Source organism: Denticeps clupeoides, chromosome 9 (assembly GCF_900700375.1).
Source record: "Denticeps clupeoides chromosome 9, fDenClu1.1, whole genome shotgun sequence".
Classification (NCBI taxonomy): domain Eukaryota; kingdom Metazoa; phylum Chordata; class Actinopteri; order Clupeiformes; family Denticipitidae; genus Denticeps; species Denticeps clupeoides.
Window position 1 is genome coordinate 16,348,515 of NC_041715.1, and position 26,097 is coordinate 16,374,611.

At 43.4% G+C, this 26,097-nt stretch overlaps 2 protein-coding genes across 3 annotated transcripts in view; one reads left to right on the forward strand and one right to left on the reverse strand.

Annotated features, from left to right (window-relative positions):
• Positions 1–11,290: 11,290 nt before the first annotated feature.
• dct (dopachrome tautomerase) lies at positions 11,291–16,353 on the forward strand. The gene is made up of 8 exons (XM_028991079.1): positions 11,291–11,758; positions 11,968–12,267; positions 12,565–12,665; positions 12,818–12,984; positions 14,032–14,211; positions 14,294–14,429; positions 15,269–15,467; positions 15,875–16,353. Exons 1-8 carry the CDS (start codon positions 11,470–11,472, stop codon positions 16,042–16,044), a joined length of 1,542 nt encoding a protein of 513 aa, XP_028846912.1. The 5' UTR covers positions 11,291–11,469; the 3' UTR covers positions 16,045–16,353.
• Positions 16,354–19,011: 2,658 nt separating this feature from the next.
• The window catches only part of LOC114796967 (glypican-6-like), a 70,192-nt gene continuing 63,106 nt past the window's right edge, over positions 19,012–26,097 (reverse strand). For both annotated transcript variants that reach the window (XM_028991530.1, XM_028991531.1), the window contains 3 exons: positions 23,989–24,125; positions 20,068–20,243; positions 19,012–19,761 (listed from right to left, as the gene is read on the reverse strand). In XM_028991530.1, the coding sequence (XP_028847363.1) occupies positions 19,559–19,761; positions 20,068–20,243; positions 23,989–24,125 (516 nt within the window). In that variant the 3' untranslated portion in view covers positions 19,012–19,558. The remainder of the gene's footprint in view (positions 19,762–20,067; positions 20,244–23,988; positions 24,126–26,097) is intronic.

The window sequence follows — 26,097 nt, forward strand, 5'->3', positions numbered from 1 at the left end:
GCATTTGAGCTAATTCGTAATTAAGTGTAAAACAGTGCCTGTTTATGAATGGTTTCTGTTTATGTGCTTATATTAGGATTTTTTTTATAGCAGCGTAATAAATCAGTAAGAGCGCTGTATGTCCTGTGTATCTGGGTAAATATTGTTTATCATTACATTGTGCAAAACAAAACTACATATAAATTTAGATAAATGTATTCAGTAGCTCTTTTAAATTATATATGCGTGATATTGTTCATACATTTATAATATATATTCTTATATAATATACATACATTCTTATTTTTAAAATTTGATTTATTTCAGAGTTTTGGAACTGGAAAACAAAGTTTTTCAAGTTTATCTCTGCATTTTGGTTTTTTGCGTATGTGCTCTTACGAGAACTGTATTTAGAATGTATTTTATTGTAGATCTATATTTTGTAGTGATGTGTGTTGATAGAATAGTGGAGTGTTTATGAGCTGAATTTACGGGTGTACCAGGGTATTTGGTGCCCTGTGTGTGCTGTATTTATATTGGTGTTCAGGTTTTCGAGGAAGAGTTGGACCGATAAGCTCGCCTTGAAGACGCAGGCAGATGCCGCGTATCTCCGCTTGTGCTGGAGGACTGTAAGCAGAACTGTACCCAAATTATACAGCCACGGTTTGCTCTGCCTTTGTCTCCTCATCAAATTGCTCATCATTTAGCCGCAGGCTGGGAATTCATCTGGTGAAGTGAACCGGCAACGGTAGATTTCTGCCGGGAGATGACTGGGATTTCCTTAAGATCTTCGCATGAAAAGGACTCCAATTATGACTCGGCAGGAGATAAAGCGGCCTTTCCTCTCCGAGAGGCCGGTGTTTACTGGGCGAGCTGGAAACCCTGACCAAAGCCGTCCCATAATGTCAACAAACTGGGAGAATTAAGAGGTTCATGCATCTTAAACTTCATCAGAAGGACACGACATACATACTTCGGGCATAAAATGACAAAAACCCCACAGTGTAAGAAATTGTGACACCCTTCAGGTCAGTAGAAAGCCACACCTGGCTTAAATGACATTTGAAGTGGCTTAATGAAGACATTTCGAGCTAAAATGCACAGGAGGTGTTGAACGGCGAGGACGTGGCCATGGAAACATCGAGCCACCTCTCCGTCCGTGGCACTTTTCCTGAGCCGCCAGCGGTAGTGCAGCTCCTCCTCCCCGCAGGCCTTCTGAAGCTGAAGCTCCCACTGCTGTCTGAATCAGATTACTGCACTCGTTCCAGCAGATCTCCACTAGACCATCTCAGATGACCCCGAATGACCCCACAAACCTTCCATATCCTGCCTTTTGAATGCATTTATTTAAGGTGGTCTGATATTTAAACAGGGGAGTAACTGATAAATCGGGACCAGTCACCTGGCATGCCGAGTTTATCACCTTAACACCAGTTCAGGCTCCCATTTCATGTAATTACTCCCTTTATTAATGCACAATTAATTAGTAATGAAGGTGCTGATTCCTGGAGTGTTGAGGGGTTAAAACCTCGCCGTCATTTACTGTCACATCATTTCGGTGTTATTCACCGGTTTAAATTACGGATCATTAACAGACCAGTTTATTCTGGGCATGTAATAGAGGGGGGATGAAACAAAGACGACAAGCGTTGAAAATAATGACCTTAAAATCCAAAGAAAAGGACGGGGGAGTTCTGTTGTGCTCACTTTGGGGACGTTTTAATGTCCCAATCCTGTGTGACTTTCATGGTGTGTACGGGATTAAATCTCGTTCTTTGAGATCAGATAGGAAACCGATCTCTTTGACTTAACCCCCGGATTAGAGTTTCCAGATACCTCAGCCTTTGACAAGTGATCACATGAGCAAAAAAAATTAAAAATAAGGAGATTATTTTCTACACACCCAGTATTTGCAGACAGTATTAATACACGTTTTCTTGTGTTGTGCCACATTATCATATAATTACAAGACATTAGATGGAGCTTTCAGTGAAGTTTTATTTTTCCCAGAGTATCTTCTTTCCTCCCTCCCTCCCTGAGGTAAAGTGTGAGGTATCTATTTATTTATTTATTTATTATATTGCTGTATGAATCCATCAATTAAAAGAAATGTGTCTGGTGTGAAGGGGCCTGCCAGGCCTGACATGACGTACTTCTCTTCAACTCTCACACCACCGCTGGCAGAGATTGGCGGGCCTCGTATTAAATTCTCAGGTTCTCTGGGCAAAGAGAGAGAGAGAGAGAGAGAGAGAGAGAGAGAGAACGTATCTATCAGAAATGAGAAATAATGAATCTGAAGAGCTGATGGCCCGAGGAACAGTCAGAAAGTATTATACCCTTGTGTAAGACAGGACACAGGGGGGAAGATAAGTACCTGGCACACACACACACACACACACACACACACACACACACACACACACACACACAGCTGCGTGTGCCTATCAATAAAACAGATTATTTTCTCAGCCTATTACCTCGGAGATGGGAAGGGGGGAGTGAAGATTGCACCTTTTTAATGAGAAGCGCCGCGTGTTATGTCTCGTGCGTAAGTGAGACAAATACAGACTAATGTTCTTCTAATGTTTAACTAATGCATCTTGCAAAACAACCAATCTACGCCGTTTACTCATGTGCATTTTTTTTACATCACATTTTTCTTTTTTTTTTTTTTTCCCTTTACTATTCCAGGGCTGCAGTTTTTGCTTCTGTTTTCAATGATGTGAACTTTGTCATCAAGTTCCGTAGAATATTTTAATATTTAGTATTATATTAATTGAAAGTCATGTATCTATAAATGACTTGATTTAATGAATCACTTTCCAACCCCCTTAACTCTAAGAAAATAAGATTTTGGGTGAGAGCAAAGCTCCCTGGTGATTGTCACATTAATTGTCATAATTGTCATGTCAAGACTAATAATGCACTTTCCTTTTGTTCAGATTGACATAATTCTGTAAAACAAAGAATTATAGTGAATATAATGAACATACTTACTTATTCTGTACATTACAGAAACAGACTGGTTTGAATGATTCGATGAAAGAAAGAGGAGGGATCTGCCTGTTGATTTCATGTGTCCTAACGTATAAAAAAAGTCTTGAGGGGACGTTAACCTGTCGGAGACCCCCAGGCCATACCCCCCACCCCACCCGGTGGAGATTAACGTGAAGGCGTGGCAGGTCGTGGAAGCAGTTACAATAGAGAGTTTGTAACTCCTGATAAAGGAGTGTGGGCCTCTCTCTCTCTCTGCCGAGGTAGGAACGGCTTGCGGAGAACAATGTCAGACGTGTCCCTCACACTTCCATTGTGACGGCAAACAAAGCGTCACACGGCCGTGAAAGACTTGCTGAAGTACCGGTGTGTGTTTCGTAGTCAGAGATCCTTGTGTTCCTCAGCTACTGACCCAATGGCAAGAGTTCTTTCTTTCTTTCTTTCTCCTTTCGTGCAGATGAAGTGTGAAACTTCTGCTCGGAGGACAGAGAGAACAAATCTCATTGTTGGTGATGATGTGAAATGTGGAAAACAACTTCTTCAGCTGTTTGGTTCCCGAACTCCCGCACAAACTTTCCGTATTTTGCGACTGTTATTTTCGTACAGCTTCCTGGTGTGTGCAGGTGTCATTAGGAGAGGCGTGTGTGTGTGTGTGTGTTTGTGTGGAGAAAACTACACACACCTGACAAGGCTGAGCAGTAATGAGAATGGGTTTATAGGATTTATGTAGGACGCCATAGAAATGCAAAGTCAGTGCCTGGTGCTGTCAGGCTCACTGCGGTGTTGCGTCACTCACCGCGCCCGTGTGTATTTTTACCGCTTTTACGCTGTCCTCGACGCACTGTGCACCTGATGAACTCGGATCTGTAAACGCACAAGCGAACGTTTGAATTCTCCTTCTGAGGCGTGCATGTTTCTTCTTTTTTTGTGTGTGTGTGGAGGGGTTCGGCCTTTCACCCTGTAATTATAACAATAAGTCATGACGGCAGTGTTGTCAGTCTGTGGGTTTTTACATTCGCAGTTTTTTTCCGTTGATCTGGCAACCTGGTTTTACTATTGATTGACACGGTGAACTTTTTTTTTTTAGCTTTTGAACTGTTTATTTCCCACATTTCCCATCACGACGTCCCTCTCTGCCCCACAGCTGGGTATTACGGGGTATTACAGGGTATAAATGGCGGCGGTGCAGAGAGTGGCGGCATGTGCGCCGCAGCCAGGGGCGATTACAGAGGTAACGCGAACCGCTGGATCAGATGCTTTTGTTTTCCTGGCGTCTCGGCTGAATTGCTGGACAGCTCCGGGCCTGACATTTAAAACACGGCGCCGCGCATGAATAGAGCGCGGGAGCAGGCCTCGGAAAAAAAAGAGGGAGAGCGGGGACCTGAAATTCCAGTTTTGGCGAACGCCGCTGACCCAAATTTCCTGCCCCCTTCCCTCCGCCGCATGCCTCTGCAAGCCCGGGCCCCGGGGTGACGCCGGATCCCTTACGCGCGGGCGTGCCAGTGCATTTACATAGCACACTTAATGAGAGATCAACGGCGCGCAAGCGTCTCCAATATAAAGCCTCCTTGTAAGAAATAATGAGCGAGCGATTGATCCGTACTCAAACAAACCGGTTTGCTGAGTTAATACCAAAGGCAGATTAACGCCGGTGCCAAAAAGTGCCCTGGCACGCTGCGCCTGCCGCTTAGAGGGGTCCCCAAACTTGTCATCACATTAGTCCATGGTCAAGGAGTACATCCCAGCGCTGTCATAATCTGCTTTCCTGCACAATTAGCCTTCCATAATAAGGCGGCAGTCGGAGAGCTGGGGGGACGGAGGCGGTTCGGCGGGGGGGTCATGGTTGTGTGTGGCTCTGTCACCGCGCCTGAAACGTAGCCGAGGTTATTCTGCTGCTCAGAGGAACGCCCCCCAGGAGCCTCATGACTGTTAGGGCCAGATGTAACACCACCATGTTGTTTGGGGCCATTGTGGTCTGAAAAATGAGTCTGAAAAAAGAAAAACGAGGATAACAGGGCTTGGGGGTCAAAAGGCCCTCAGAAACGGAAGGGGGGGTCAAGAGAGAGAGGGACTTAAAATAATAGATGACTCCATCATCATCGTCGTCATTTCAAGAGAAGAAAAAAACGAATGGCGCAAGGGGAGTAAAATGGAGGGAGAAAAGGCACGAAGCGGCGAAGGGGGCCTGAAAAGAATTCGGTGGCGCTTCTCGCAGTGGGGAAAAGGGAAAGACGAAGAAAAAAAAAAAAAAAAAACTGATGACACCCAGTTCCATTCTTCCGAGCTCCCCTTTCTCTGCTCCGCGCCTCGCAGCACGGCGGGCTAAGCTGGGAGCTGTAATGTCATTAAATTGCAAATGCTTTTTTTTTTTTTTTTTTTTTTCATTTCCGACACACACTGTTTACTTATCTGGCAAAAACATATGTTGGAAGGAATCCGTTAAATTCTGCCCATTGCCTTGGGTGAAAGTGCAATAGAAACGGGCCCACTGAGCTCCTTCTGTCGTCTCCTTTTAGCACTTTGCCTTATCTACAAGGCTGCTTAGCAGCAAACTGGCGAGTTCAATGAAAAATGAAGATACAGTGCGAGATTAGCGAAGAACAGTGAGGGGAGAAATGCTCGGAGAGAGGGTCATCCCGTTGCAAATGATTTCGCTCCTCTCCATCTGCATAAATGACTATTTTTTAAGGCATCTCCGGCGTCTGTATATTTTTCTCACTCTGCCACACATTTAATTTCACGCCCCGTGTTCTGAATATGCTTAAATGCATATCTCTGATGCACCTTTAAGCCAGAGGAAAGAGGACGGTGTGGAGGAGGGGGGGGAAGGTTTGTGAGGTGTGTGTATGTGTGTGTGTGGAGCGTTGGGGTGGGGTGGGGGTGCAAAATTAAAGATAAAATGGTGTGATTTGCACTACAAGTCTATTACTTTATGGCATTTACATACAGTTTACCTCTGCAATTCCAAGATGTTTCTTCCCTTCTCCTCCTGCCACTTTCCTATCAGTATTGGGGCTTGTATAAATATGTATAAAGCTTTGTTGGGGGAAAAAATAGAATTCCCAGCAGTATTGGAAAGTTTGAAGGGTTACTTTTTACCCTCACTCTAGTGAAACGGCACTGTGCTCCACGGTCCTCTCAATATCGCCATCCGGATTGAGTTTTATTGCCAGGTGTGTTCTGCTATACAACAAGTTTGCTTTTGGTGGCTGGTGCTGAAACAGGTGAGATAAAAACATTTCAGAATATATATACATAACCATATGTATATGGTAATATTAACAGCACCCAGACACAAGATAAGTGCCCTGGGCTGGGGACACCCTCAAATCCATGGGCTTGGTGAGATTTTTACACTCAAACCAGTTAAGAGAAGCAACTCCAAGATTTGCAGAATTAGAGAATATGGTTCGCTGTGGATGTGTGTACAATTTTCAAATTGCGCAGCACTACAGCGTTGTTGTCTAACAAACCACTTGGGAGATATCAGTATCTTGAAGAAGAGAAACTAACTACCCGGAATGGCTCAAAATGGGGAGAACATGATGACTGACAGCTCTAAGGCACTCTACTAACTCACTCTGTATTATTTAAACATCACATGAGCGAACATCCTTAAAAACCTTGTTTGGCACCAGTTTCAGTACCAAGTCTGTTACTTTAGCTGTATCCCCCAGTGGTGGGGGCAGCGACCCGCCAAGGTGCCACTGAGGTGCCACTGAGTACCCCACTGTCCCCACACTCTGCTCCCCGGGCGCCTGTCATGGCTGCCCACTGCTCACCAAGGGTGATGGGTAAAAGCAGAGGACACATTTCATCATTTTTATTGGATATGGGTCCAGGTTCTGAGGAAAAACGATGATGGGAGTTGGGAAAGACCTGTCCCTGTGCAGGGAAGGAGTAGGTCATGGGTTGGTCTGGAATTGAGCAAGAGGTGGGGTGGGTAAGAGAGCATGAGAGGCTGGAGAGGCTATTCAGAGCACGAGTCGCTCTCCTCATTGTCTGACCATTCAGATTTGAATACGCTCACTCGCCGCAGATGAAAAAAGGGCTTTAGTCTGCGCATTGTCGCCCTTTCTCTCCTCTCCTCTTTTTTTTCTTATTATTTGCAATTAAATGCATTTCAAATGGAACAACTGTACGAAAAGCAATTTCGATAAGGACGAAAATCCATTGCTTTTTAAGCACCATTGTTGGAGTTTTTGCATTTTCAGTGGCATTTTGTTATGTGAATTGCACAATCAAAAACATATCTTCACAGAGAATTTACCAGAGAAGTTTAATAGTTCCATATTGAAAATTAAATTGCACCTTAGAATTCATTTAAGGCTGTTTTCAAAAAGCTTCCTTCCTTCCCTCCCATGCCACTGCTGGCAGAAGTTGGCCGCAACCATGCCAGTTTCTGCCTGCTCCCCGTCGTGGGTTTCTGTGCAGTTCTGGTACCGTGGGATTGGATCAGTCTATTAGAATTAATGTCAGATGGTCAATTTCTATCAAAAAGAAGGGAAAGGGGAGGAAAAAAAAAACCCTCCCGTCTCCCAGCATTGTATTTGCTTTGTGTGCAGAGCATCACCCGCAATGAGCAATCTCGTCCTCAAGCTATGCATTTCTGAAGGATTTGAACACTGTAAATAGCTCCAAAACCGCTCTTACAAGGTTTACCCCCGGAGCACTTTGTAACTTATCAGGGCTGCCTTGCGCCTCCTCTAATGCCCGCATTATGCCGAAATGTAAATCGGTAAGCTGGCAGAGAGGTGGGCGGGAATGACTGAAGAGACCGACTCGGGAGGAGCGGCGCAGCCCACATTCCACGCGCCGGCTCTCGGACCCCCCGTCCCCTCTGTGCCATTTACCGCGAAGGGTCCGGGCCAGCTTGGGATGGAGCTGGGGGTGTTTGTGAGGCTGGAGCCGGGCGTCATCACTACTAAGCACATAACACTCTTATCCCTTTTAATGGCACTTTAATGCACTCTGATTAAAAAAGTGCCCAAGGTCCTTTTTGTATTCCTAATTTCCATCTCTAATGGTACAAGGGACAGATTAGTAATGAGGACGGGGCCTGCGACAGCGTCTAATAAGCGTTATAGGTAGCCCGCACCCACGTCGTGTTTGCTAATTATGGATAACATCTGTATTGCGCTCAATGCATCTTGACCTCTAATGACATGTTATCTGACGGCGGTGTTTGTCATGCTTCCTGCGCCTGAATCGGCACCACAATCCCGAGATGATATCATCGACGTCTTCAGAAATGGCTGACCTAGAGCGCCGCTCCCAAATGAACAATTAATCTTGTTTTCCAGCCGCTAATTAAAACGGTTTTGCGCACGCAGGGGCAAAGATTTTGACTCCGGGATATAAGTTGGCGCTGAATGTTAATTTAGATATACGGCTGAGCCGTTCGGCGTCGGAATATTGAGATCATCAATCATTTCTTCCATGTCGGCTGGGAGAGATTCTCGTTTTAGAAACGTATGAGTAAATATTTCTGTTTGCTCATATCTCATACTCAGGGTGACGTCACATTAAAAAAGACCCTCCTACATCCCTCTCCACAGATTGTGGGGTTAAGTGCCTTTCAACAGTTTGGGGTGGCGGTGGCCTGGTGGGTAAAACACTCGCCACAAAGTCACAGGTTCAAAATCCACTTGCTAGCATCGTGTCCCTGAGCAAGACTCTTAACCCCGAGTGTCTCCAGGGGGACTGTCCCTGTCACTAAAGGTCGTAAGTTGTGGTCTTTTGGTTCATAGATCACCTTGATTTAGTGCTACTTGCAGTTTGAACGTTTTGCAGTAAACCGGGGTGTTACATTAACACCATGATCGGGGTATTGATAGACGAATTGTGATAATGATGACCAGCTTCAAATATTCATGCATATTTCCTTTCTGCACTCCAGCCCTCCGAGCTCCAATTAGAATAATTGCGAGAGCCAAGATGCACGACGTTGTTGAGCAGAGTGCCGCGCACTGAGCTCCGACGCTCAAAACCTTAATGTGAGATCGCAGGCTTTCCATTAGCCCTCTTGTTAACTTGTCGGCAGTGGCACAATGGCAACGTGTTGGACCATCGATCCAAGGCCCAGCAGCAGTCCTGTCTCAGTTAATCCTTTTAGTTTCCAGATAACCAGGCCCCGTGCGCGCTGAAAGAACCTGAAGTGCTTTCAATTACAATCTGAAAGGCTCGTCTCTTTCTTACCCAACACATTACATTCAGCGAAATGTGTGCAGAGTGCAACAAGCACACAGGCCGCCATTCATATAGCCATTAAGCGAGTGGATGCATTTTGCCATCAGCATGATAATAAGTAGATCGTTTCACGTATTAAGCATCACCTTCATCGACAATATCTCTTTGAAACGCTATTAACGGGGATTTCTCGTCCGCTGCACTTCAAAGGCCAAAAACACTCCCTGCATGTGACGCTGGCCTTTCATTAGAAAGTTTCCATTTTAAAAAAAAAGAAGACAATGCCACATCCACTGGCTCTGCCACCGAGGACTCTTCAATAGACCGGCCAACATTGTCTGAGCACAAAAGGGGGGCCAGCTCTGGATGCATATTCCCCGTCGGTGCAATTAGCGGCGGAGAGAAATATTAACAGCACTCAAATGACGCACATGCAACGTCCGAGCACTTAGTGCCGAATCAAAGGGTGAAAAAACAAATAAATGTCTCACGGGCAGGGGGTGCGACTGAAACAAAAGAGGCAGCCAGACAAATGGATACCCGGCTACCGCACGGGGCGGGGGGGGGGCATGATTAATCTGACACACCCAATATTTTACCGTCAACGTAGTGTACACGAACCAATCAAACCTGCTGTAACCTGGTGAATTTACCGTACGTCAATGCTGAAATATTAGGCCAGACTGATTACAGTTTTTTTTTTTAAGTTGGGCCAGTGTTCACTTTTTAACAGCGTGCTGATTCCAAACACTAGCTAGCAAACTAGCAAATGAAGCATTCAGCATCTGCTTATCGATGAACGATTACACAGGATAAGACAAAAAAAACTATTATTTTAGATCTCTACATTTTTTATTATTATAATCTCTACAAGCCCGTTCATTTAAGTGTAAAATATTGGCGACAGCTCTCTAGCGCCATCATGTGTCATAAAAGGGGCCTTTCAAAACGTGACCTTAAAAAATGTGCTGAAGATGTTGCATGTACTTTTTTAAAATACAAAAAATAATATAAAACCCATAACTCTTCCACTGTGTCACTATTTCTTATTAAGATGGATAATAATAACATAGATAAGAGAAGGGGAAATTGACTAATCAGTTGTTTCTAAAAAGCACATGATTATTTAAATGAGTTATTGTGTAATAGGAATAAATATAATAAAACACTATTTCGAAATAGCATTTGTAAAACAATGCTGCTTCTGCAACTGGAACACAAATACACTACGACAGCACTAAATCTTCCTGGCTGAAAAAGTCTGAGCAGGGTAAGCTGATTGACCCGATTGCTGCATTCGTGATGGTTTACTTTTACACCAGTACAGATTGGCTAAAAACCTTTACCAGCAAAATTGTTATTATGTTGTCTTTGTTTTCAGCAGGGTGTTATCAGCTGGAATAATCAAGTCATATGTCACATGAAGCATACATCACATGGCATTCCACATATACCATACAGCAGAAAAGACGGGGTCCGCATGTCTCATATGACTGAGCAGACATCACCGCAGCACCTTGTGCCTCAAGGGTCTCGAACCAGAGTAGAAACAATACATACTTGTTCTCACGTTTAAAGAAACGAGCTTGAAAATAAGAAATCCAATTTTATTTGTAAGATAAATGAGACAAAATATACAGTATGGAATATGATTCCGTATGCTTGTATGACCAGACTTCTTCTGATCAGAAAATATATTTCCTATAATATACCCACTCACATATTTGTCAAAAATCCTATAAAGAGATGGTTTAAACATGATTATTAATAATACGCTCCAACCCCAATGTACATGCATATACAAATATTTTCACACACACACATATATTTATATTTATGTATGTATTTATGTATATGTGTGTATATATACATACATGTGTGTGTGTGTGTATATATATATCTTAATGAACATTGTTACTAGCTATTACATTCACCCGTTTCCCATTCCCCCCCATTCATGGCCTCAGGAGACATGGTTTTATTACGTAGAATTGTACAGATTCAGTCATGAAGAAGTAGCCTGTGAAAGTGGCGCCTAAGGGCTCTCCCTGGCGCATAGTTCAGAGTGGTCAGGTGACTATCATGAGACCACTGGATAAATCCTCTCCAGCAGCCTTTAAAACAGGGGCCGGAGTTAGCAACTGTGAAACAAGGCAAGACACAGCCAGGAAATCGCAGTCACCGCTGTGCTAATCTAGAGAAGACTCTCCATTCCACGCTTTCAGAAGCCCGAATGAGCCTTGTCATTAGGGCGCAGCGGTCACCTAATTGATTTCACTGGACGTGGGAGACTGACAGGGACAGGCCATGAAGGGCTTTCTGCTGCTGGGGCTGGTCTGTGCGCTGAGGTGGCCCGATTCGGTCAAGGCTCAGTTTCCCAGGGTCTGCTGCATCGTGGAGGCGATCGTCTCCAAGCAGTGCTGCCCACCCCTGGGCCCTGACCCTGCCAACATCTGCGGGGTTTTATCGGGGCGAGGGAACTGCTCCGACATCAGAGTGGACACCAAACCATGGGGCGGACCGTACAGTCTGAGGAACACAGATGACCGGGAAAGATGGCCGACTAAATTTTTCAATCGGACGTGCAAATGCAATGGTAAGAGGAAGTTCTGCTATTTACTAGGATCATTCTAGGATGAATATACTGTACTAATACATGTGCGTTTGAATATGATTTATTTAACCTTCATTTAATTATTACACATGTAAAACGCCCACATATACAGAAATGTAGTATAATACGTTCTACATCTAATTAATAATTTGTCCAATAACTGAGTGCATTTTTATGGCGTTCCAATTCAGGCAACTTTGCTGGCTACAACTGTGGCGAGTGTAAATTCGGCTGGAGGGGTCCCAACTGTGACCAGCGCAAGTCCCCCGTGGTGAGGAAGAACATCCACGCCCTGACCCCTGCCGAGCTCCAGGAGTTCCTGAACGTTCTGGACCGGGCCAAAGCCACCACCCACCCAGACTACGTGGTGGCCACCCAGCACTGGCTCGGCCTCCTGGGTCCAAACGGAACCCAGCCGCAGTTCAACAACATCTCCATCTACGACTACTTTGTGTGGCAGCATTACTACTCCGTGCGGGACACTCTTCTGGGTAAACCTACAACTGCACACGCCATAAGCCGGCTCTGGCTAAGCCTATTAGAAATGGCAGGAATTTAGCATTCTCATGTGACAGGCATTTTTTTTTTCATTCTTCCAGTCGGAAGAAGAATTTTTTTCTTCTTCTGAGAACAATTAACAGCCATGTTTATATCCAGGATTTCTGAGTTTCAAATTCTGAAAATATAGAAATCTCTTGGTTTTAAAAGAGATTAAAGTGTGTACATGCACCACACGCCTGAGCTTTAGGACGGGATGGAAATATTATTCTGCCTTGTTTTTCTTGTAGGGCCTGGGCGTCCATTCAGAGCCATCGATTTCTCCCACAAAGGTCCAGCCTTCACCACCTGGCACAGATACCATCTATTGAGTCTGGAGAGGGACCTGCAGGTACGGGCACCTCATTATCCCCATAGGCATTTCCTTTTAACTTGATTCATGTGTTATATTTTACATTTATTTAATGATCATTTGACTACATTTACTTTGTCTATTTCACGGTCTTCTCTGTAATTTGTCTGCTTGGAAATTTCTGTTCGCAGAAGCTGACAGGAAATGAAAACTTTGCCGTTCCGTACTGGAACTTTGCCACAGGCGGCTCAGAGTGTGATGTGTGCACAGACTCCCTCCTGGGGGGCCGAGATCCTAATGACCCTTCACTAATCAGCCCCAGCTCCAGATTTGCCAAGTGGGGAGTGGTGTGCAACAGGTCTGTGAATCTCAACCCGGCTCATTTAACAGAATACCTTCACTGCGGTGAGGTCTGGAGAAGTGAATTTAATTCTTCACGAGGACAGTGCATGGTTCATGGTTCTTTATTAGTCACATGCACAGTTATACAAATACAACAGGCAGTGACATTCACCTCGATCCCCCACAGGGCTGTGTAAATTACAAATGACCATGAGATTAAAGAAAGGAAAAAGGCAACAATAAAAAAATTTAATAAGATAAACTTTTCTTTTAGATAAATTAGAGTGTTGCATATGGTACAATACACTGGCCACTGGATAATATTGGGGCTGGGTGTATTCCCAAAGGAACACCACTGATTCAGAGTGCAAAAGATGCCGCATTGCTGCATCTCTGCATTGTTTCCCCAGAAATTTGTGTAGATGACAGAGCAACTTACCATCAACAGAATCACATAAGTGGTTCTTCTTTACCAACAAGGTAATTAGTAATTTGATTTTTAAGGGTGGGGTCTTTCGGTCGACACCCATATTCATTCACAAATAGGCTACATGTCAAGTACAGTCAATCAGTTCATCTTCATTTGTGAAGCACTTTTTACAATGTGCCTGAGATTAGCACAATGCTCAAAGCCCCCAATGAGCAGGCCAAAGGCAACAGTGACAAAGAAAAATAATTGGAAGAAGCCTTGAGAGAAAATTAGACTCAGACGTCACCCCGGAGCAATTCAGGGTTAAGTGTCTTGCTCAGGGACACAATGGCAGTAAAAGGGGTTTGAACCTGTGACTTTGTGGTCTTCTGGTTCATAGATGTATCCAATGTATTTCTCACTAGACAACTAGACAACTTTTTGTAAAAAAAATCCTAATCCTATCAGTAATGCTAATGTCTTAATTTTCTAGGATGGTGGTTTCATCTCAACACTGATGATTTTTCTCCTTCGTAGCACATGCTTGTTGTGTATAATTTTGTACAACTTTCTCACCATGCTATAATATTGTCTCATCCTTGGCATATGAGGTTTGTGGCTGCAGCTTCTCTGTAACACTGAGCTCTTCTGCAGCCTTGATGAATACAACCGCCTTGTCACTCTTTGCAATGGGACCTATGAGGGCCCTCTACGGAGGGGTATGATGCAGAGGACCAACATGAGCCTGCCCACCATGAACGATGTCCGGAGCTGCCTCAACCTCAGAGACTTTGACAGCCCCCCTTACTTCACAAACTCCACCTTCAGCTTCAGGTGGACTCAGTATTAAAAAGTCTACAACTAATGCCAACAGAGAGGAACGTGAAGGGTTTAACAATGCATGTTTTCTTTAAAGGAATGCCTTGGAGGGATACGACAGGCCAGACGGGGAACTGGATGGTTCGGCCACCAACCTGCACAACCTGGTTCACTCATTTCTGAATGGGACCAGCGCTCTGTCACACTCTGCTGCCAATGATCCCATCTTCTTGGTATGAATTCATCCCAGAGTTGGATAAAATGGTGAAAAGTTTGGAAGCACATACTCATTGATGGGTCTTGCATTTTTTGACATTATAGAACAAAACTGAAGACACAGCACTATGAAATAACACACATGAAGTTATGTAATAAACAACAACAACAGCAAAAAAGCAATCAAAGGAAAAAGTTGAACATGTCTCTACCAAATCAGGGAGCTTTTGATGTGATGGCAGCATTGCACATTCTTGCCTTCTCTCTACCGCTCTAAGTTTGACAACAGGGACAGTTTCCAAAAGTCCTGATGGTTTATGCTGAACTCATGTTAATGTGCATCTCATGAAGTGGCTTTTGATGATGACATAGTAAACAGTCATGAAGGTAAAAAGAGGCGACTCTGAAAAAACAGATTCATCAAACATTCTTCACTTTCTCCTGCTACAAAAATTCTAAATATGTTTCTTGCTCTGGATTCTTCAAAATGTCTCCATCGTAGTCTCCACAACCACCACAGAGTAGGTGCGTCCAAACTTTTGACCGGTACTGAATTTTGCACTACATGGCTGATCAATTTTGGGGCAGTGGTGGCCTAGCGGGTACGAAAGCAGCCCCGTAATCAGAAGGTTGCCGGGTCCAATCCCAGTCTGCCAAGTTGTCACTGAGGTCCACTTGATCAAGGTACTGTCCCCACACACTGCTCCCCGGGTGCCTGTCATGGCTGCCCACTGCTCACCAAGGGTGATGGTTAAAAGCAGGGGACACATTTCATTGTGTCACCGTGTGCTGTGCTGCAGTGTCTCACAATGACAATCAATTCAACTTTCACTTCAATTTTGGTTGATCTGTGTAGGTACTTCATGCCTTCACGGACGCTATATATGACGAGTGGATGCGGCGGTTCTCCAAAAATGCCACCTTCCCTGATGAGATGGCGCCAATTGGGCACAACAAGGAGTACAACATGGTGCCATTCTTTCCTCCTGTCACCAATGAGGAGCTTTCTATCCCCTCAGCAGACCTTGGCTACTCTTATGCCATAGAATTGGAAGGTATGTAATTTTTCCAAGCAAATGAATGATTTGGCTCAACCAATGAATGAACAAAAGGCATTCCCCAATTGTTTTTCTGGGGATGAGACCTGTCATAAGCTAAGATAATTGGGGTGTCTAGAGTTTTCTGTGAAAGCCAGTAGACAGCATGCCACTTGGGTTTAGAGCACCAGCAGTGTGGCATGTGATGAACATTGAGAGCCTGCTACGTTATTTATATCTACTTGAACAAATCATATAGCTGTGACGAGTGCTTTCCAAAGCATTCGTTTGACCACATGTAGATCAAACAACTGCCGGCCAAACCAATATGGTACTCGGGTGTGAACAAGGTACATCATCGCACTTCATATGTTCAAAAACCTAACCTCCTTCAGCGTTACTTTAAACCAATCAATCGTCCACAGAAACCGGAGGAGCCCCCATGATCGTGCTGGGATCCACCCTGGGTGGAGTCTTCCTGGGCCTGCTGCTTCTGCTCCTGCTGTTCGTTCTCTACTCACATCAGAGGAGGAGGCGCGAGTTCGAGCCACTGCTGAAGGCAGAGTTCACTCACAGCAGATACACAGAACCCTAGACACTCCGACAGTTACATGCAATAAATTATATATCGAACCGTAAGGTTAATGTACTGTTAATGTCAATTAATAACAGGAATATAATAATGTATAATTAGATTGTAATATATAATGCATTATAATTAGACTGTAGATTGAAAAGCATTAAGTAGATTTAGAAATATGTTTATACTTACAAGAAGAGACTGGCCGAGACTACTACCACCACAAGCAGTTGAAAACTTACTTATTCAAAAAGTATTTCAGACAAATCTAACACTTACACAAACACACATGCACACGCACACTGTACAAAATAAATTAAAACATTTCTTCATCTAGCAATGAACAATTTCTGAGCATGTTCTTTTTCTGACAAGTTAGGCCTTATCACGGCTCTTAGTTTTGTAAACTCAAAATCTATAGAAATCGAACGAGAATTGCTGGTGTCTTCCTCTTGTAAGTCGCTTTGGATAAAAGCGTCTGCAAAGTAAAGTAAAGTTAAGTAAAGAAGAATTTATTATGTCCTAAAGAGAAAAAAAAACAGACAGCACCTGCAAAAAGTTCTTTATTTGCAAGAAGGAATTACAACCCCCCCCTAGACATTATAAGGCATATCTGTCATTCTGTTCTGTATTTCCTTTGGGGAACCCTTTTTTGTCTTTTTAAATTCACATTCTGCTTGTTTGTCATGGTGCCAGATGTAAATGAAACAGTGAAATGCCAGTTGTTGCTAAAAGTTTTAGCGATAAAAGTTCACGTTGTTGCTCCACATTACTTCTGCCATGCAGACCTTTGAATGTTACCATTCAAACAGAAAAAAAAAGAAACGAAAGACCAGTCTTTTTGTACTATGGTACATTTAGGCATCAGTCTGTGTTGATTTTGTTTAGTATACAATAAAGTCGTACAAGACACTTTTCCTGTACCTTCAGTCATTTACATACGTACAGTGCATTCGGAAAATATTCCACATTTATTTTCCACATTTTCCACAGGGTTAAAGCCCTATTCCAAAATTGAATAAATTCATGAGTTCATGAGCGCTCTTGAGCAGGTTTTCATGTCTCTGTACATTGCTGCAGTCATCTTTCCTTATATCCTGACTAATCTCCCAGTTCCAGAAGCTGAAAAACATCCCAAAATCCCACTGTAGGGATGGTATTGGCCTGGTGATGAGCAGGTTTCCTCCGAACGTGACGCCTGACACTCACATTAAAGAAATAAATCTTGAGAACCCTTTCAGGTGCCTTTTGGCAAACTCCAGGTGGGCTGCCATGTTCCTTTTACTAACCCACTTTACTATACAGTCCTGATAGTGGATTGCTGCAGAGATGGTTGTCCTTTTAGAAGGTTCTCCTCTGTCCACAGAGGACCTCTGACAGAGTGGCCATCAGGTTCTTGGTCACCTCCCTGACTAAGGCCCTTCTCCCCCGGTTGCACAGTTTAGATGACTGGCCAGCGCTATCTAGAGTCCTAGTGGTTTTGAACTTCTTCCACTTATGGATGATGGAGGCACCGGTGCTCATTGGGACCGTCAAAGCTCAGAAATTGTTCTGTAAACTTCCTCAGTCCTGTTTTTTATATATAAATTTGCCAAATCCTCAATTCCTTTTTTTCCACATTGTCATTATGGGGTGTTGTGTGTAGAGTTCTTATAAAATTTGGAATAAGGCTGTAACATAACAAAATGGTGAAAAAGGGATGCGCTGTGAATACTTTATGGATGCACTGTGTAATGAGTATTCCCTCAGATTTTTGGGTTTATTATTATCATTATTATTTTTCTTTTTACTGAGCCAATCCTAACCATTAGCAGTGTGGACACTGCAACATGCAGCAAATTCATGCTTAAATATAAGATGCCAATCTGCAGGAGGACACAACACTCTGAGTCAGACACCAGTGGTCATTTTCCTTATTATATCATTCAATTTAAGTGTGATAATAAATTAATCAATCTTCAAAATTAGTCTTCAGCAAAGCAAATTTGACTCTATCTTAAAGTGTTTTAGTTATTGTATTAATTTCTCTCCCAGACATCACGTGCTGTTCAGCCAAGAGTCATTAGCTGCACTTATTATCAATACAACATTTAGCATTGCACAATCAATCTGAATTATTTACATTGCACCAGACTTTATTTTAACTTTTATTTTTTACTGCTTCAGTATTTTGAACTGCAGCCTTTAATTGTAAACAAAGGAAGAATAGTGAAACTCATCCATTCAATAGATTCAATGAATGTGAACACCAATGAACAGTGGATCTGTTGAACGGTTATGAGGAAATCTTTTTTTAAAAAATGGTGTAAAACCACGACGACTAACTCCAGGAAGTGGAAACAACTGGCGGCTTGTTTGCCGGCTTCAGTAATGCTGGACTTTTTGGTGGCCTGTCACACTCAGCTGCACCAGCTGCCCCCGCTGAATGGTCTCACTGGTGCATTCAATGTTTTTTTTCTCCTTTTTTAAACAGCCTCTTAAAATTCCCATTTCACAGGTCGCCGTGGCGGCCTTTCACCATCCGCACCTCGAGTGGAGGCGCCAAAGTTTCAGAGATAAAACCATTTCCGCGCCCTTTCCTCCACACCTCCCTTCATTTCGGAGCAGCTCTAAGCCCCCAGACCCGCCATCCCCTTCCTCCCAGCCTCTGCTGCCGCCGCCGTTGTTATAGGCTGCTTGACGTGCCTGACCATCTGGCTGTTTGATGCCAGAAATTAATGGCTAATCGCACCGTAAGCTGCCACCCAAACACGTCTCCAGCATGCCGCTTTCTGTGTCTCTTCAGTTCCTGTGCTCACAGTAAAAAAAAAAAAAAAAAAAAAACGAATGGAAGGAAATTGGATTTCCACACACATTTATAAAGTTTTATCATTATCCCATAAGCCACACCCTTAAAGCAAAACTTTGTAAGGAAAAATAGCATCAGTGTGGTTTTATTAACCAGCCAATTATAACCAAATCAGTTTTCCGTGTGAATGAAGATGAGTTGACATTCCAGTTTATTTTGAGTTATTTTTCTGCATTTGATAGAAGATACTACTTCTTCAGCTATATATGTCAGTGTGTTCATCAATGAAGCAACAGCATCTGCATTAAAAAAAGATATTCAATAAAAACTGGATTATACAGTAAGAACACTTTGCCTCAACTCACTTTTGCGAGAGGAAAATTCAAATCGATCATCCCCCTTCATAACCCAAACACAGAAGCGACCACGGTAGATGACACAGTGTATATGGCCCCGCTTATTATTATTATTATTTTTTGCTTTTGCAGCAGTTAAGCCAATGAGTACAAAAAAGCACAGGAGGAAAAAAAAAAGTGAGAACAGTCATAATGCGAGTGGAAGGCTGGATCCCTGCTGGACTGAGCCGAGCATCTTCGGCTTCACGCCCCGCAGACTCTCCCAGTTAAAAAAGAAAATGGAAGTCCTGTCGGCAGATAAAATACAAAAAACAGTATAGAAATCTCAGCAGTCTGAAAGTGTGTGTGTGTTTGTGTGTGAGAGCATGTGCGAGTGTGTGTGGCACTATCTCCAGTGGCTGCGCACTGCCAGGGCTGAGAAGAGGAGGATGAGGAGGACAAGTGAGGAAGAGTGTGCGTGTGCGGACGAGGCTTGCTCCTCCCCTCGTCCCGCCTCCACAACTAAAGTCTCTGTAGGCGTGGGCTCTGTCTCCGGTACACAAGACTCGGAACAGCCACTCCCACTGCCAGAGCCACTCCCCTCATCACCTGAAAAACAGAATTATGATTATATATTATAATAATATGACAAAACTGTTTAATTGTGTAAGCTGAATTTGACAGTTTTCAGTGTGTTATTATATTATTGGTAAAAACTGCCATGAATAAGTATATCAGGGCTATGCACGTGATTCGGTCACAAATAAAAGTTTATACATTACGTCTTGGAAGATTGGTGTCATTTTATGTAATCTCACTTGAATTTTTTTAACTAAACTCTGATTGAATTTTTGGTTTAACATGGACAAAAAAAAGTTTGTAATAACAACATCACACAAATACTGTTAAGCTTACTAGAATCCTGAAAGTAGATGTCATTGCCGTTGTACGCGTTCCTCAGCTTGTTGGTTATCACTCTGAGGGCCATGATCTGCTGGCGGATTAGAGTGTCCGGCCGCGTGATGTCCACTCCCACCTCGGGGTTGTTCGCCTGGTGGGTCAGGCCGTCCTTCAGCACCTCAGGAAAATACCTGCAGAGCAGAACCACTTTGTTTGAATGGAATGGAAAGCAGACACGTTGCTCCACACAGGTCCCTGCTGGGGCCGGTAACAAGCAGAAGCTCGGGTGATTAATTAACCAGGGCAATGTTAGAGTGAGACTATAAATCCTAATTTGTGTGTAGGAATTAAGTTCTGAACCCCGTAATGAAACAATGCTTATGCAGCAACACTTTCTGACCTCAACTTAACTGAGGTTGTGGCACAGCTTCATCTCACTCCAGTGGCCCCTGACAGCAGCACGTTTCAGGTATCAGGACCTCAGCCCATCCCTGACAGAGCACCACCCTCCACTCAACACCCCGCTTGGTCTACTCCTCCTCTGTGGGGTAAAACCACTCCCAGATTCACCACTGGTGGGTGGAACGTCCTGCAGATGACCAGCTGCATTGTAAAAAAGAACGTTGGAAAACTTAAAAATTTAAAGCAACTAGCTGTAAAGTATTTTTGAATTCTCTGAACTTCACACCCATGTGGTGTGGTATTAGCCTAGTTGGTAACACACTCACCTATGAACCAGAAGACCCAGGTTCAAACCCCACTTACTGCCATTGTGTCCCTGAGCAAGACACTTAACCCTGAGTGTCTCCAGGGGGGGACTGTCCCTCTAACTACTGATTGTAAGTCGCTCTGGATAAGGGCGTCTGATAAATGCTGTAAATGTAAAATGTAATTGTGGTATTATGGCAACATAAAAATGCTTTGCAGCTGGTTACCTTAAATAGTTAAGTACTTTTAAGTACTTTTTTTTTTCACAAATCCTGCTGCTTCAGTGTTTTTAGATCTTTTTGTCAGTTGTTTCTGTGGTGTTTTGAAGTATAATTACAAGCAAGGCTTTTTCGCAGTGTTGGCCCTTCTTTTCAAGACCTCTGCAATTTGCCCTGGCATGCTGTCAATCAACTTCTGTCAGAATTTTGGGGTTTTTGTTTGTCCGCCCGCCTCTTGAGGATTGGCGACAAATTCTCAATTGAATTAAGTGTCACGTGACTCCGCTCACGAGTGCAGAAGCTCGGGCCACGAGCGCCACGGAAATGAGGTGACACGACTCCTTTAAAAGGGCAAGATGGCAGCAAGGACAATCGGAAAGGGGTTTCATCAGAGAAAATGATTTTACCCCAGTCCTCTACAGTTCAGTCCCTGTACTTTTTTGCAGAACATCAGTCTAATAATAATAAATAAAGTGAAGTGATTGTCACATGTGATACACAGCAGCACAGCACACGGTGCACACAGTGAAATTTGTCCTCTGCATTTAACCCATCACCCTGAGTGAGCAGTGGGCAGCCATGACCAGCGCCCGGGGAGCAGTGTGTGGGGACGGTGCTTTGCTCTGTGGCACCTCAGTGGTACCTTGGCGGATCGGGATTCGAACCGGCAACCTTCTGATTACGGGGCTGCTTCCTTAACCGCTAGGCCACCACTGTCTGTCCTTGATGTTTTTCTTGGAGAAAAGTGGCTTCTTTGCTGCCCTTCTTGACACCAGGCTGTCCTCCAAAAGTCTTCACCTCACTTTGTGTGCAGATGCACTCACACCTGCCTGCTGCCGTTCCTGAGCAAGCTCTGCACTGGTGGCACCACGATCCTGCAGCCGAATCATCTTTAGGAGATGGTCCTGGCACTTCCTGGACTTTCTCTGACACCCTGAAGCCTTCTTCACAACACTTGAACCTCTCTCCATGATGATGGTTAACCAAGAGCAATGATTTCAAGCATCACCCTCCTTTTAAAGCATCCAGTATAACAGAATGATCTCCAGCCTTGTGCTCGTCAACATTCACCAAAATGATCTCAGCAGGTCCTTTTGTGGCAGGGCTGAAGTGCAGCAGAAACTGGACTTCACTTTTGTGGTAAAGAGGGACTTTGCAATTTAATCTTTGTAACATTCTGGAGAATATGCAAATTGCCATAATAAAAATAAAAATTGAAGCAGCAGACTTGTGAAAAACAGTATTAATGTGATTCTGCACATTTTTGGACATGACGGTACCTTACTTAAGGGGACCTCAGTGGAACCTCTGTGGTTCGGGATTTGAATGCACAACATTCCGATTTTGCTTCCTTACCCACTAGACCCCACTATTTCTTTTTTATCCAATCTGACCTTACACTAGTAAATAAGGCCCATGAAGTGAATTCCAAGCTCCTCTACGTTCAGAATTTGCAGATTTCCTGTATTACACTCTTCAGGCTCTGAATAAAAGCACTCGGCAAATATCCTTGTGTGATGACAGAAGCATCTTGCCATATTCAATAAAAATAATGTCAAGGGGGGTGCTGGGAGGCGCATTTGCAGACATCCTGGGGAGTGTGGTCGAGGCAGGAGGACTGGGTGCAACTGGACATGGACGCTTGAAGAGACAGGAGGAGGCAGGAAGATAGAGGGAGTTGATGGTTGCGGCTGTGGCAGAAGAACAAGAGGGCTGGAGGTCGTTGGACAGACGATGGGTCGGGAACATCAGGGTCAGACAAGGGCAGTCCAGACTTGCGTCAGATTCTGAGAGAGCCTCACAGGCTCGTCAGTGTCAGGGGAGAAGGTGTGAACTCTTGAACTGCTGAAGAAATGTCAAATCTCCAGCTTCTAAGAGCTCTCAGTGAAATGCCATTCGCAAGTTGTGCATAATTCACTTCGAAGATCCCCTGGCATTACGCAGAAGGAAATCTCTTCCACAGGCTTTTGCTCTTGCTCTTTTGACCAAGATTTTTGTCTGCAGACCCACTAATCAGTGGTTACACTTATGATCCTTAGAGGACATTTTAAACCAGAAAAACCAAAAACACAAGGAGGACTTTCCTTACTGCCACAGAAGCATACCAATTTTAAGATGGTTGATTGGAGCCTCTTCGGCTCACTCCCCATCATTTAATCTGTGAAAAATCTGTTCTGTTACAAGAACCTCCTTTTTCCGGAAGGAAAGCTGTACCTCCTGACATGAAACTTACTCCCTTCCCGCAGTGTTACACAGGGAGAATAATAGCTTCTCAGTATCAGTATTACTTAGTATCAAGATACATTAGTATCATAGTATCTCATTAGAATCATAGTATCTCATTAGAATCATTACTCATTATTATCTTATATTAATTTAGACTCCCTATTGACAGTGTCAATGGGGAGGGTTGCATCAGGAAGGGCATCTGGCGTAAAACGTTTGCCAAATCATTTATGCGGCTGACCGGACTGGTTTATCCACTAGTGACCTTTAAGGGGAACAGCCGAAGGGGGATGAAGACTTTAGACACCCACGGCCCAAAACTGAGTCATGCAACTAGCTGCGGAAATGTCAACTGACATGTAAAAGATATTTAATGATATTGAAAGTTCTGGGGTCGGAGTGCTCAGCCAAATGTTAACGTTGGCCAATTGTTTGTAATAAGAAATCCACTCTCAGCAGCCCATGTTGTCATTAATATGATATGACGTGTGCTCATTTGGCCTGTAATTAAATACTGGATTCTCAATGGGCTGGTTTTAGTCGCTGGAACTCCACACTGGGACCATTGGTTTGCTCACAGACGGTTCAGTGTCGCAGGGATCTGGCCCCTGATTTATTCCACAGAATGAAAAAGCCTCTCACACAATTGTATTTGGGTCAGAGACTGGAAAGAGCCCAAATACACTGAATGCCGTGTACTGCCAGCTCAGATGTACAAAAAAAAGGTTCGGTGAGTGCCAGGTGCTAAAAAGCTCTGAGACTTTGTGAGGACAGTCACCCCTACCTGCCCTTGGCGTGTCCGTTCCAGCAGTCGTCATCGCTGGACTCACTGGCGGTCACGTCCTCCCCCAGACACATACCCAGAGGCAGGCTGGACCAGAACTTCTTGGAGCTTTTTAACTTCTCTTTGATGTCGATGACCTAAAAGAGCACAGAGTTTAGTGCATATCAAGACATGATTTTTGTATTTATTTGACCTCGACTGGAGTTTATTTCATGCAGTATATTTTCCTAAAAGTATGTGTTTCTGCTAAACCAACACAACAGAACGTAATAAATTTTTTCTATTAGAATTGTTATGCTCTGAACTTTGAATTGAAATCATAAAACAAATAAACAGACATTAAAAGAAATCACAGAATCCATTAATAAACCAAATGTATTAAAAACTGCTAAATAGCAGAAATTATATCTGAACACACTCATGGCATTCTTTTTACAGTCAAAATGAAATACTATATTATATGTGCAATTATTTAAAAAAAAATACTAAAGGCTATTACAGTGTACTACATAAGAAAATAAGTTATATATTTAAAAAATATGTCCATTTCAATCAACTTGTAAAATGAAGATGTAGCACAGGAGGGTTATTTCTGGATCTTAAATTCGACCATTCGAGATGAAAAAAAAGCTGATTTGGAGGCAAATATCAATTTAGAATATACAGTACAGGCCAAAAGTTTGGACACACCTTCCCATTCAATGTGTTTTCTTTATTTTCATGATTTTTCATATTCTCACTGAAGGCATCAAAACTATGAATGAACACATGTGAAGTTATGTACGAATGAGAAGATGTGACTGTATACAGCGGGTATGGAAAGTATTCAGACCCCCTTAATTTTTTCACTCTTTGTTATATTGCAGCCATTTGCTAAAAACATTTAAGTTATTTCCCTCATTAATGTACACACGGCACCCCATCTTGACAGAAAACACATAATTGTTTACTTTTTTGCAGATTTATTAACAACGAATAACTGAAATATCACATGGTCCTAAGTATTCAGACCCTTTGCTGTGACACCTGTCCATTTCCTCTGAACATCCTTGAGATGGTTCTACACCTTCATTTGAGTCCAGCTGTGTTTGATTATACTGACTGGACTTGATTAGGAAGCCACACCCCCATCTATATAAGACCTTACAGCTCACAATTCATGTCGGAGCAAATGAAAATTATGAGGTCAAAGGTACTGCCTGAAGAGGTCTGGCCAAGGTTACAAAAAATGAAGGTTCCTAAGAGCACAGTGTCCTCCATAATCCCTAAATGGAAGATATTTGGGAGTCCTTCCTAGAGCTGGCTGTCCAGCCAAACTGAGCTATCGGGGCAGAAGTTCCTTGGTGAGAGAGATATGGAAGAACCCAAAGAGCACTGTGGCTGATTTCCAGAGATGCAGTTGGGAGATGGGAGAAAGTTGCAGAAAGTCAACCATCACTGTAGCCCTCCACCAGTCGAGGCTTTATAGCAGAGTGAACTGACGGAAGCCTCTCCTCAGTACAAGACACATGAAAGCCCGCATGGGGTTTGCCAGAAAACACCTGAAGGACTCCAAGATGTTGAGAAATAAGATTCTCTGGTCGGATGAGACCAAGATAGAACTTTTTGGCCTTAATTCTAAGTGGTATAAGTGGTATGTGTGGAGAAAACCAGGCAGTGCTCATCACCTGTCCAATACAGTCCCAACAGTGAAGCATGGTGGTGGAAGCATCATGCCGTGGGGTGTTTTGCCGCTGCAGGGAGCTGCATCTTTCCCAAAAAGACTCATGGCTGTATTAGAATAAAAGGGAGCTTCTACTTAATACTGAGCAAAGGGTCAAAATTCTTAGGACCATGTGGTGTTTTGGTTTTTTCTTTGCTACTGAATCCACACAAATGTCAACAATTCTGTGTTTTTTCTGTCAGTATTGGGTGATGTGTGTACATTAATGAGGGAAATTACCTTAAATGCTTTTAGCAAATGGCTGCAAAATAACAAATATAATGTTATATTTAACACATATAATGTTAATTTTATAATACATTCTGCCAACACCCTGGCAGGAAAAGAAGCGGGGCAGGGCGTTCAGGCGGATGACGGGCATGTCATCGCACTACGTTCTGGCTACA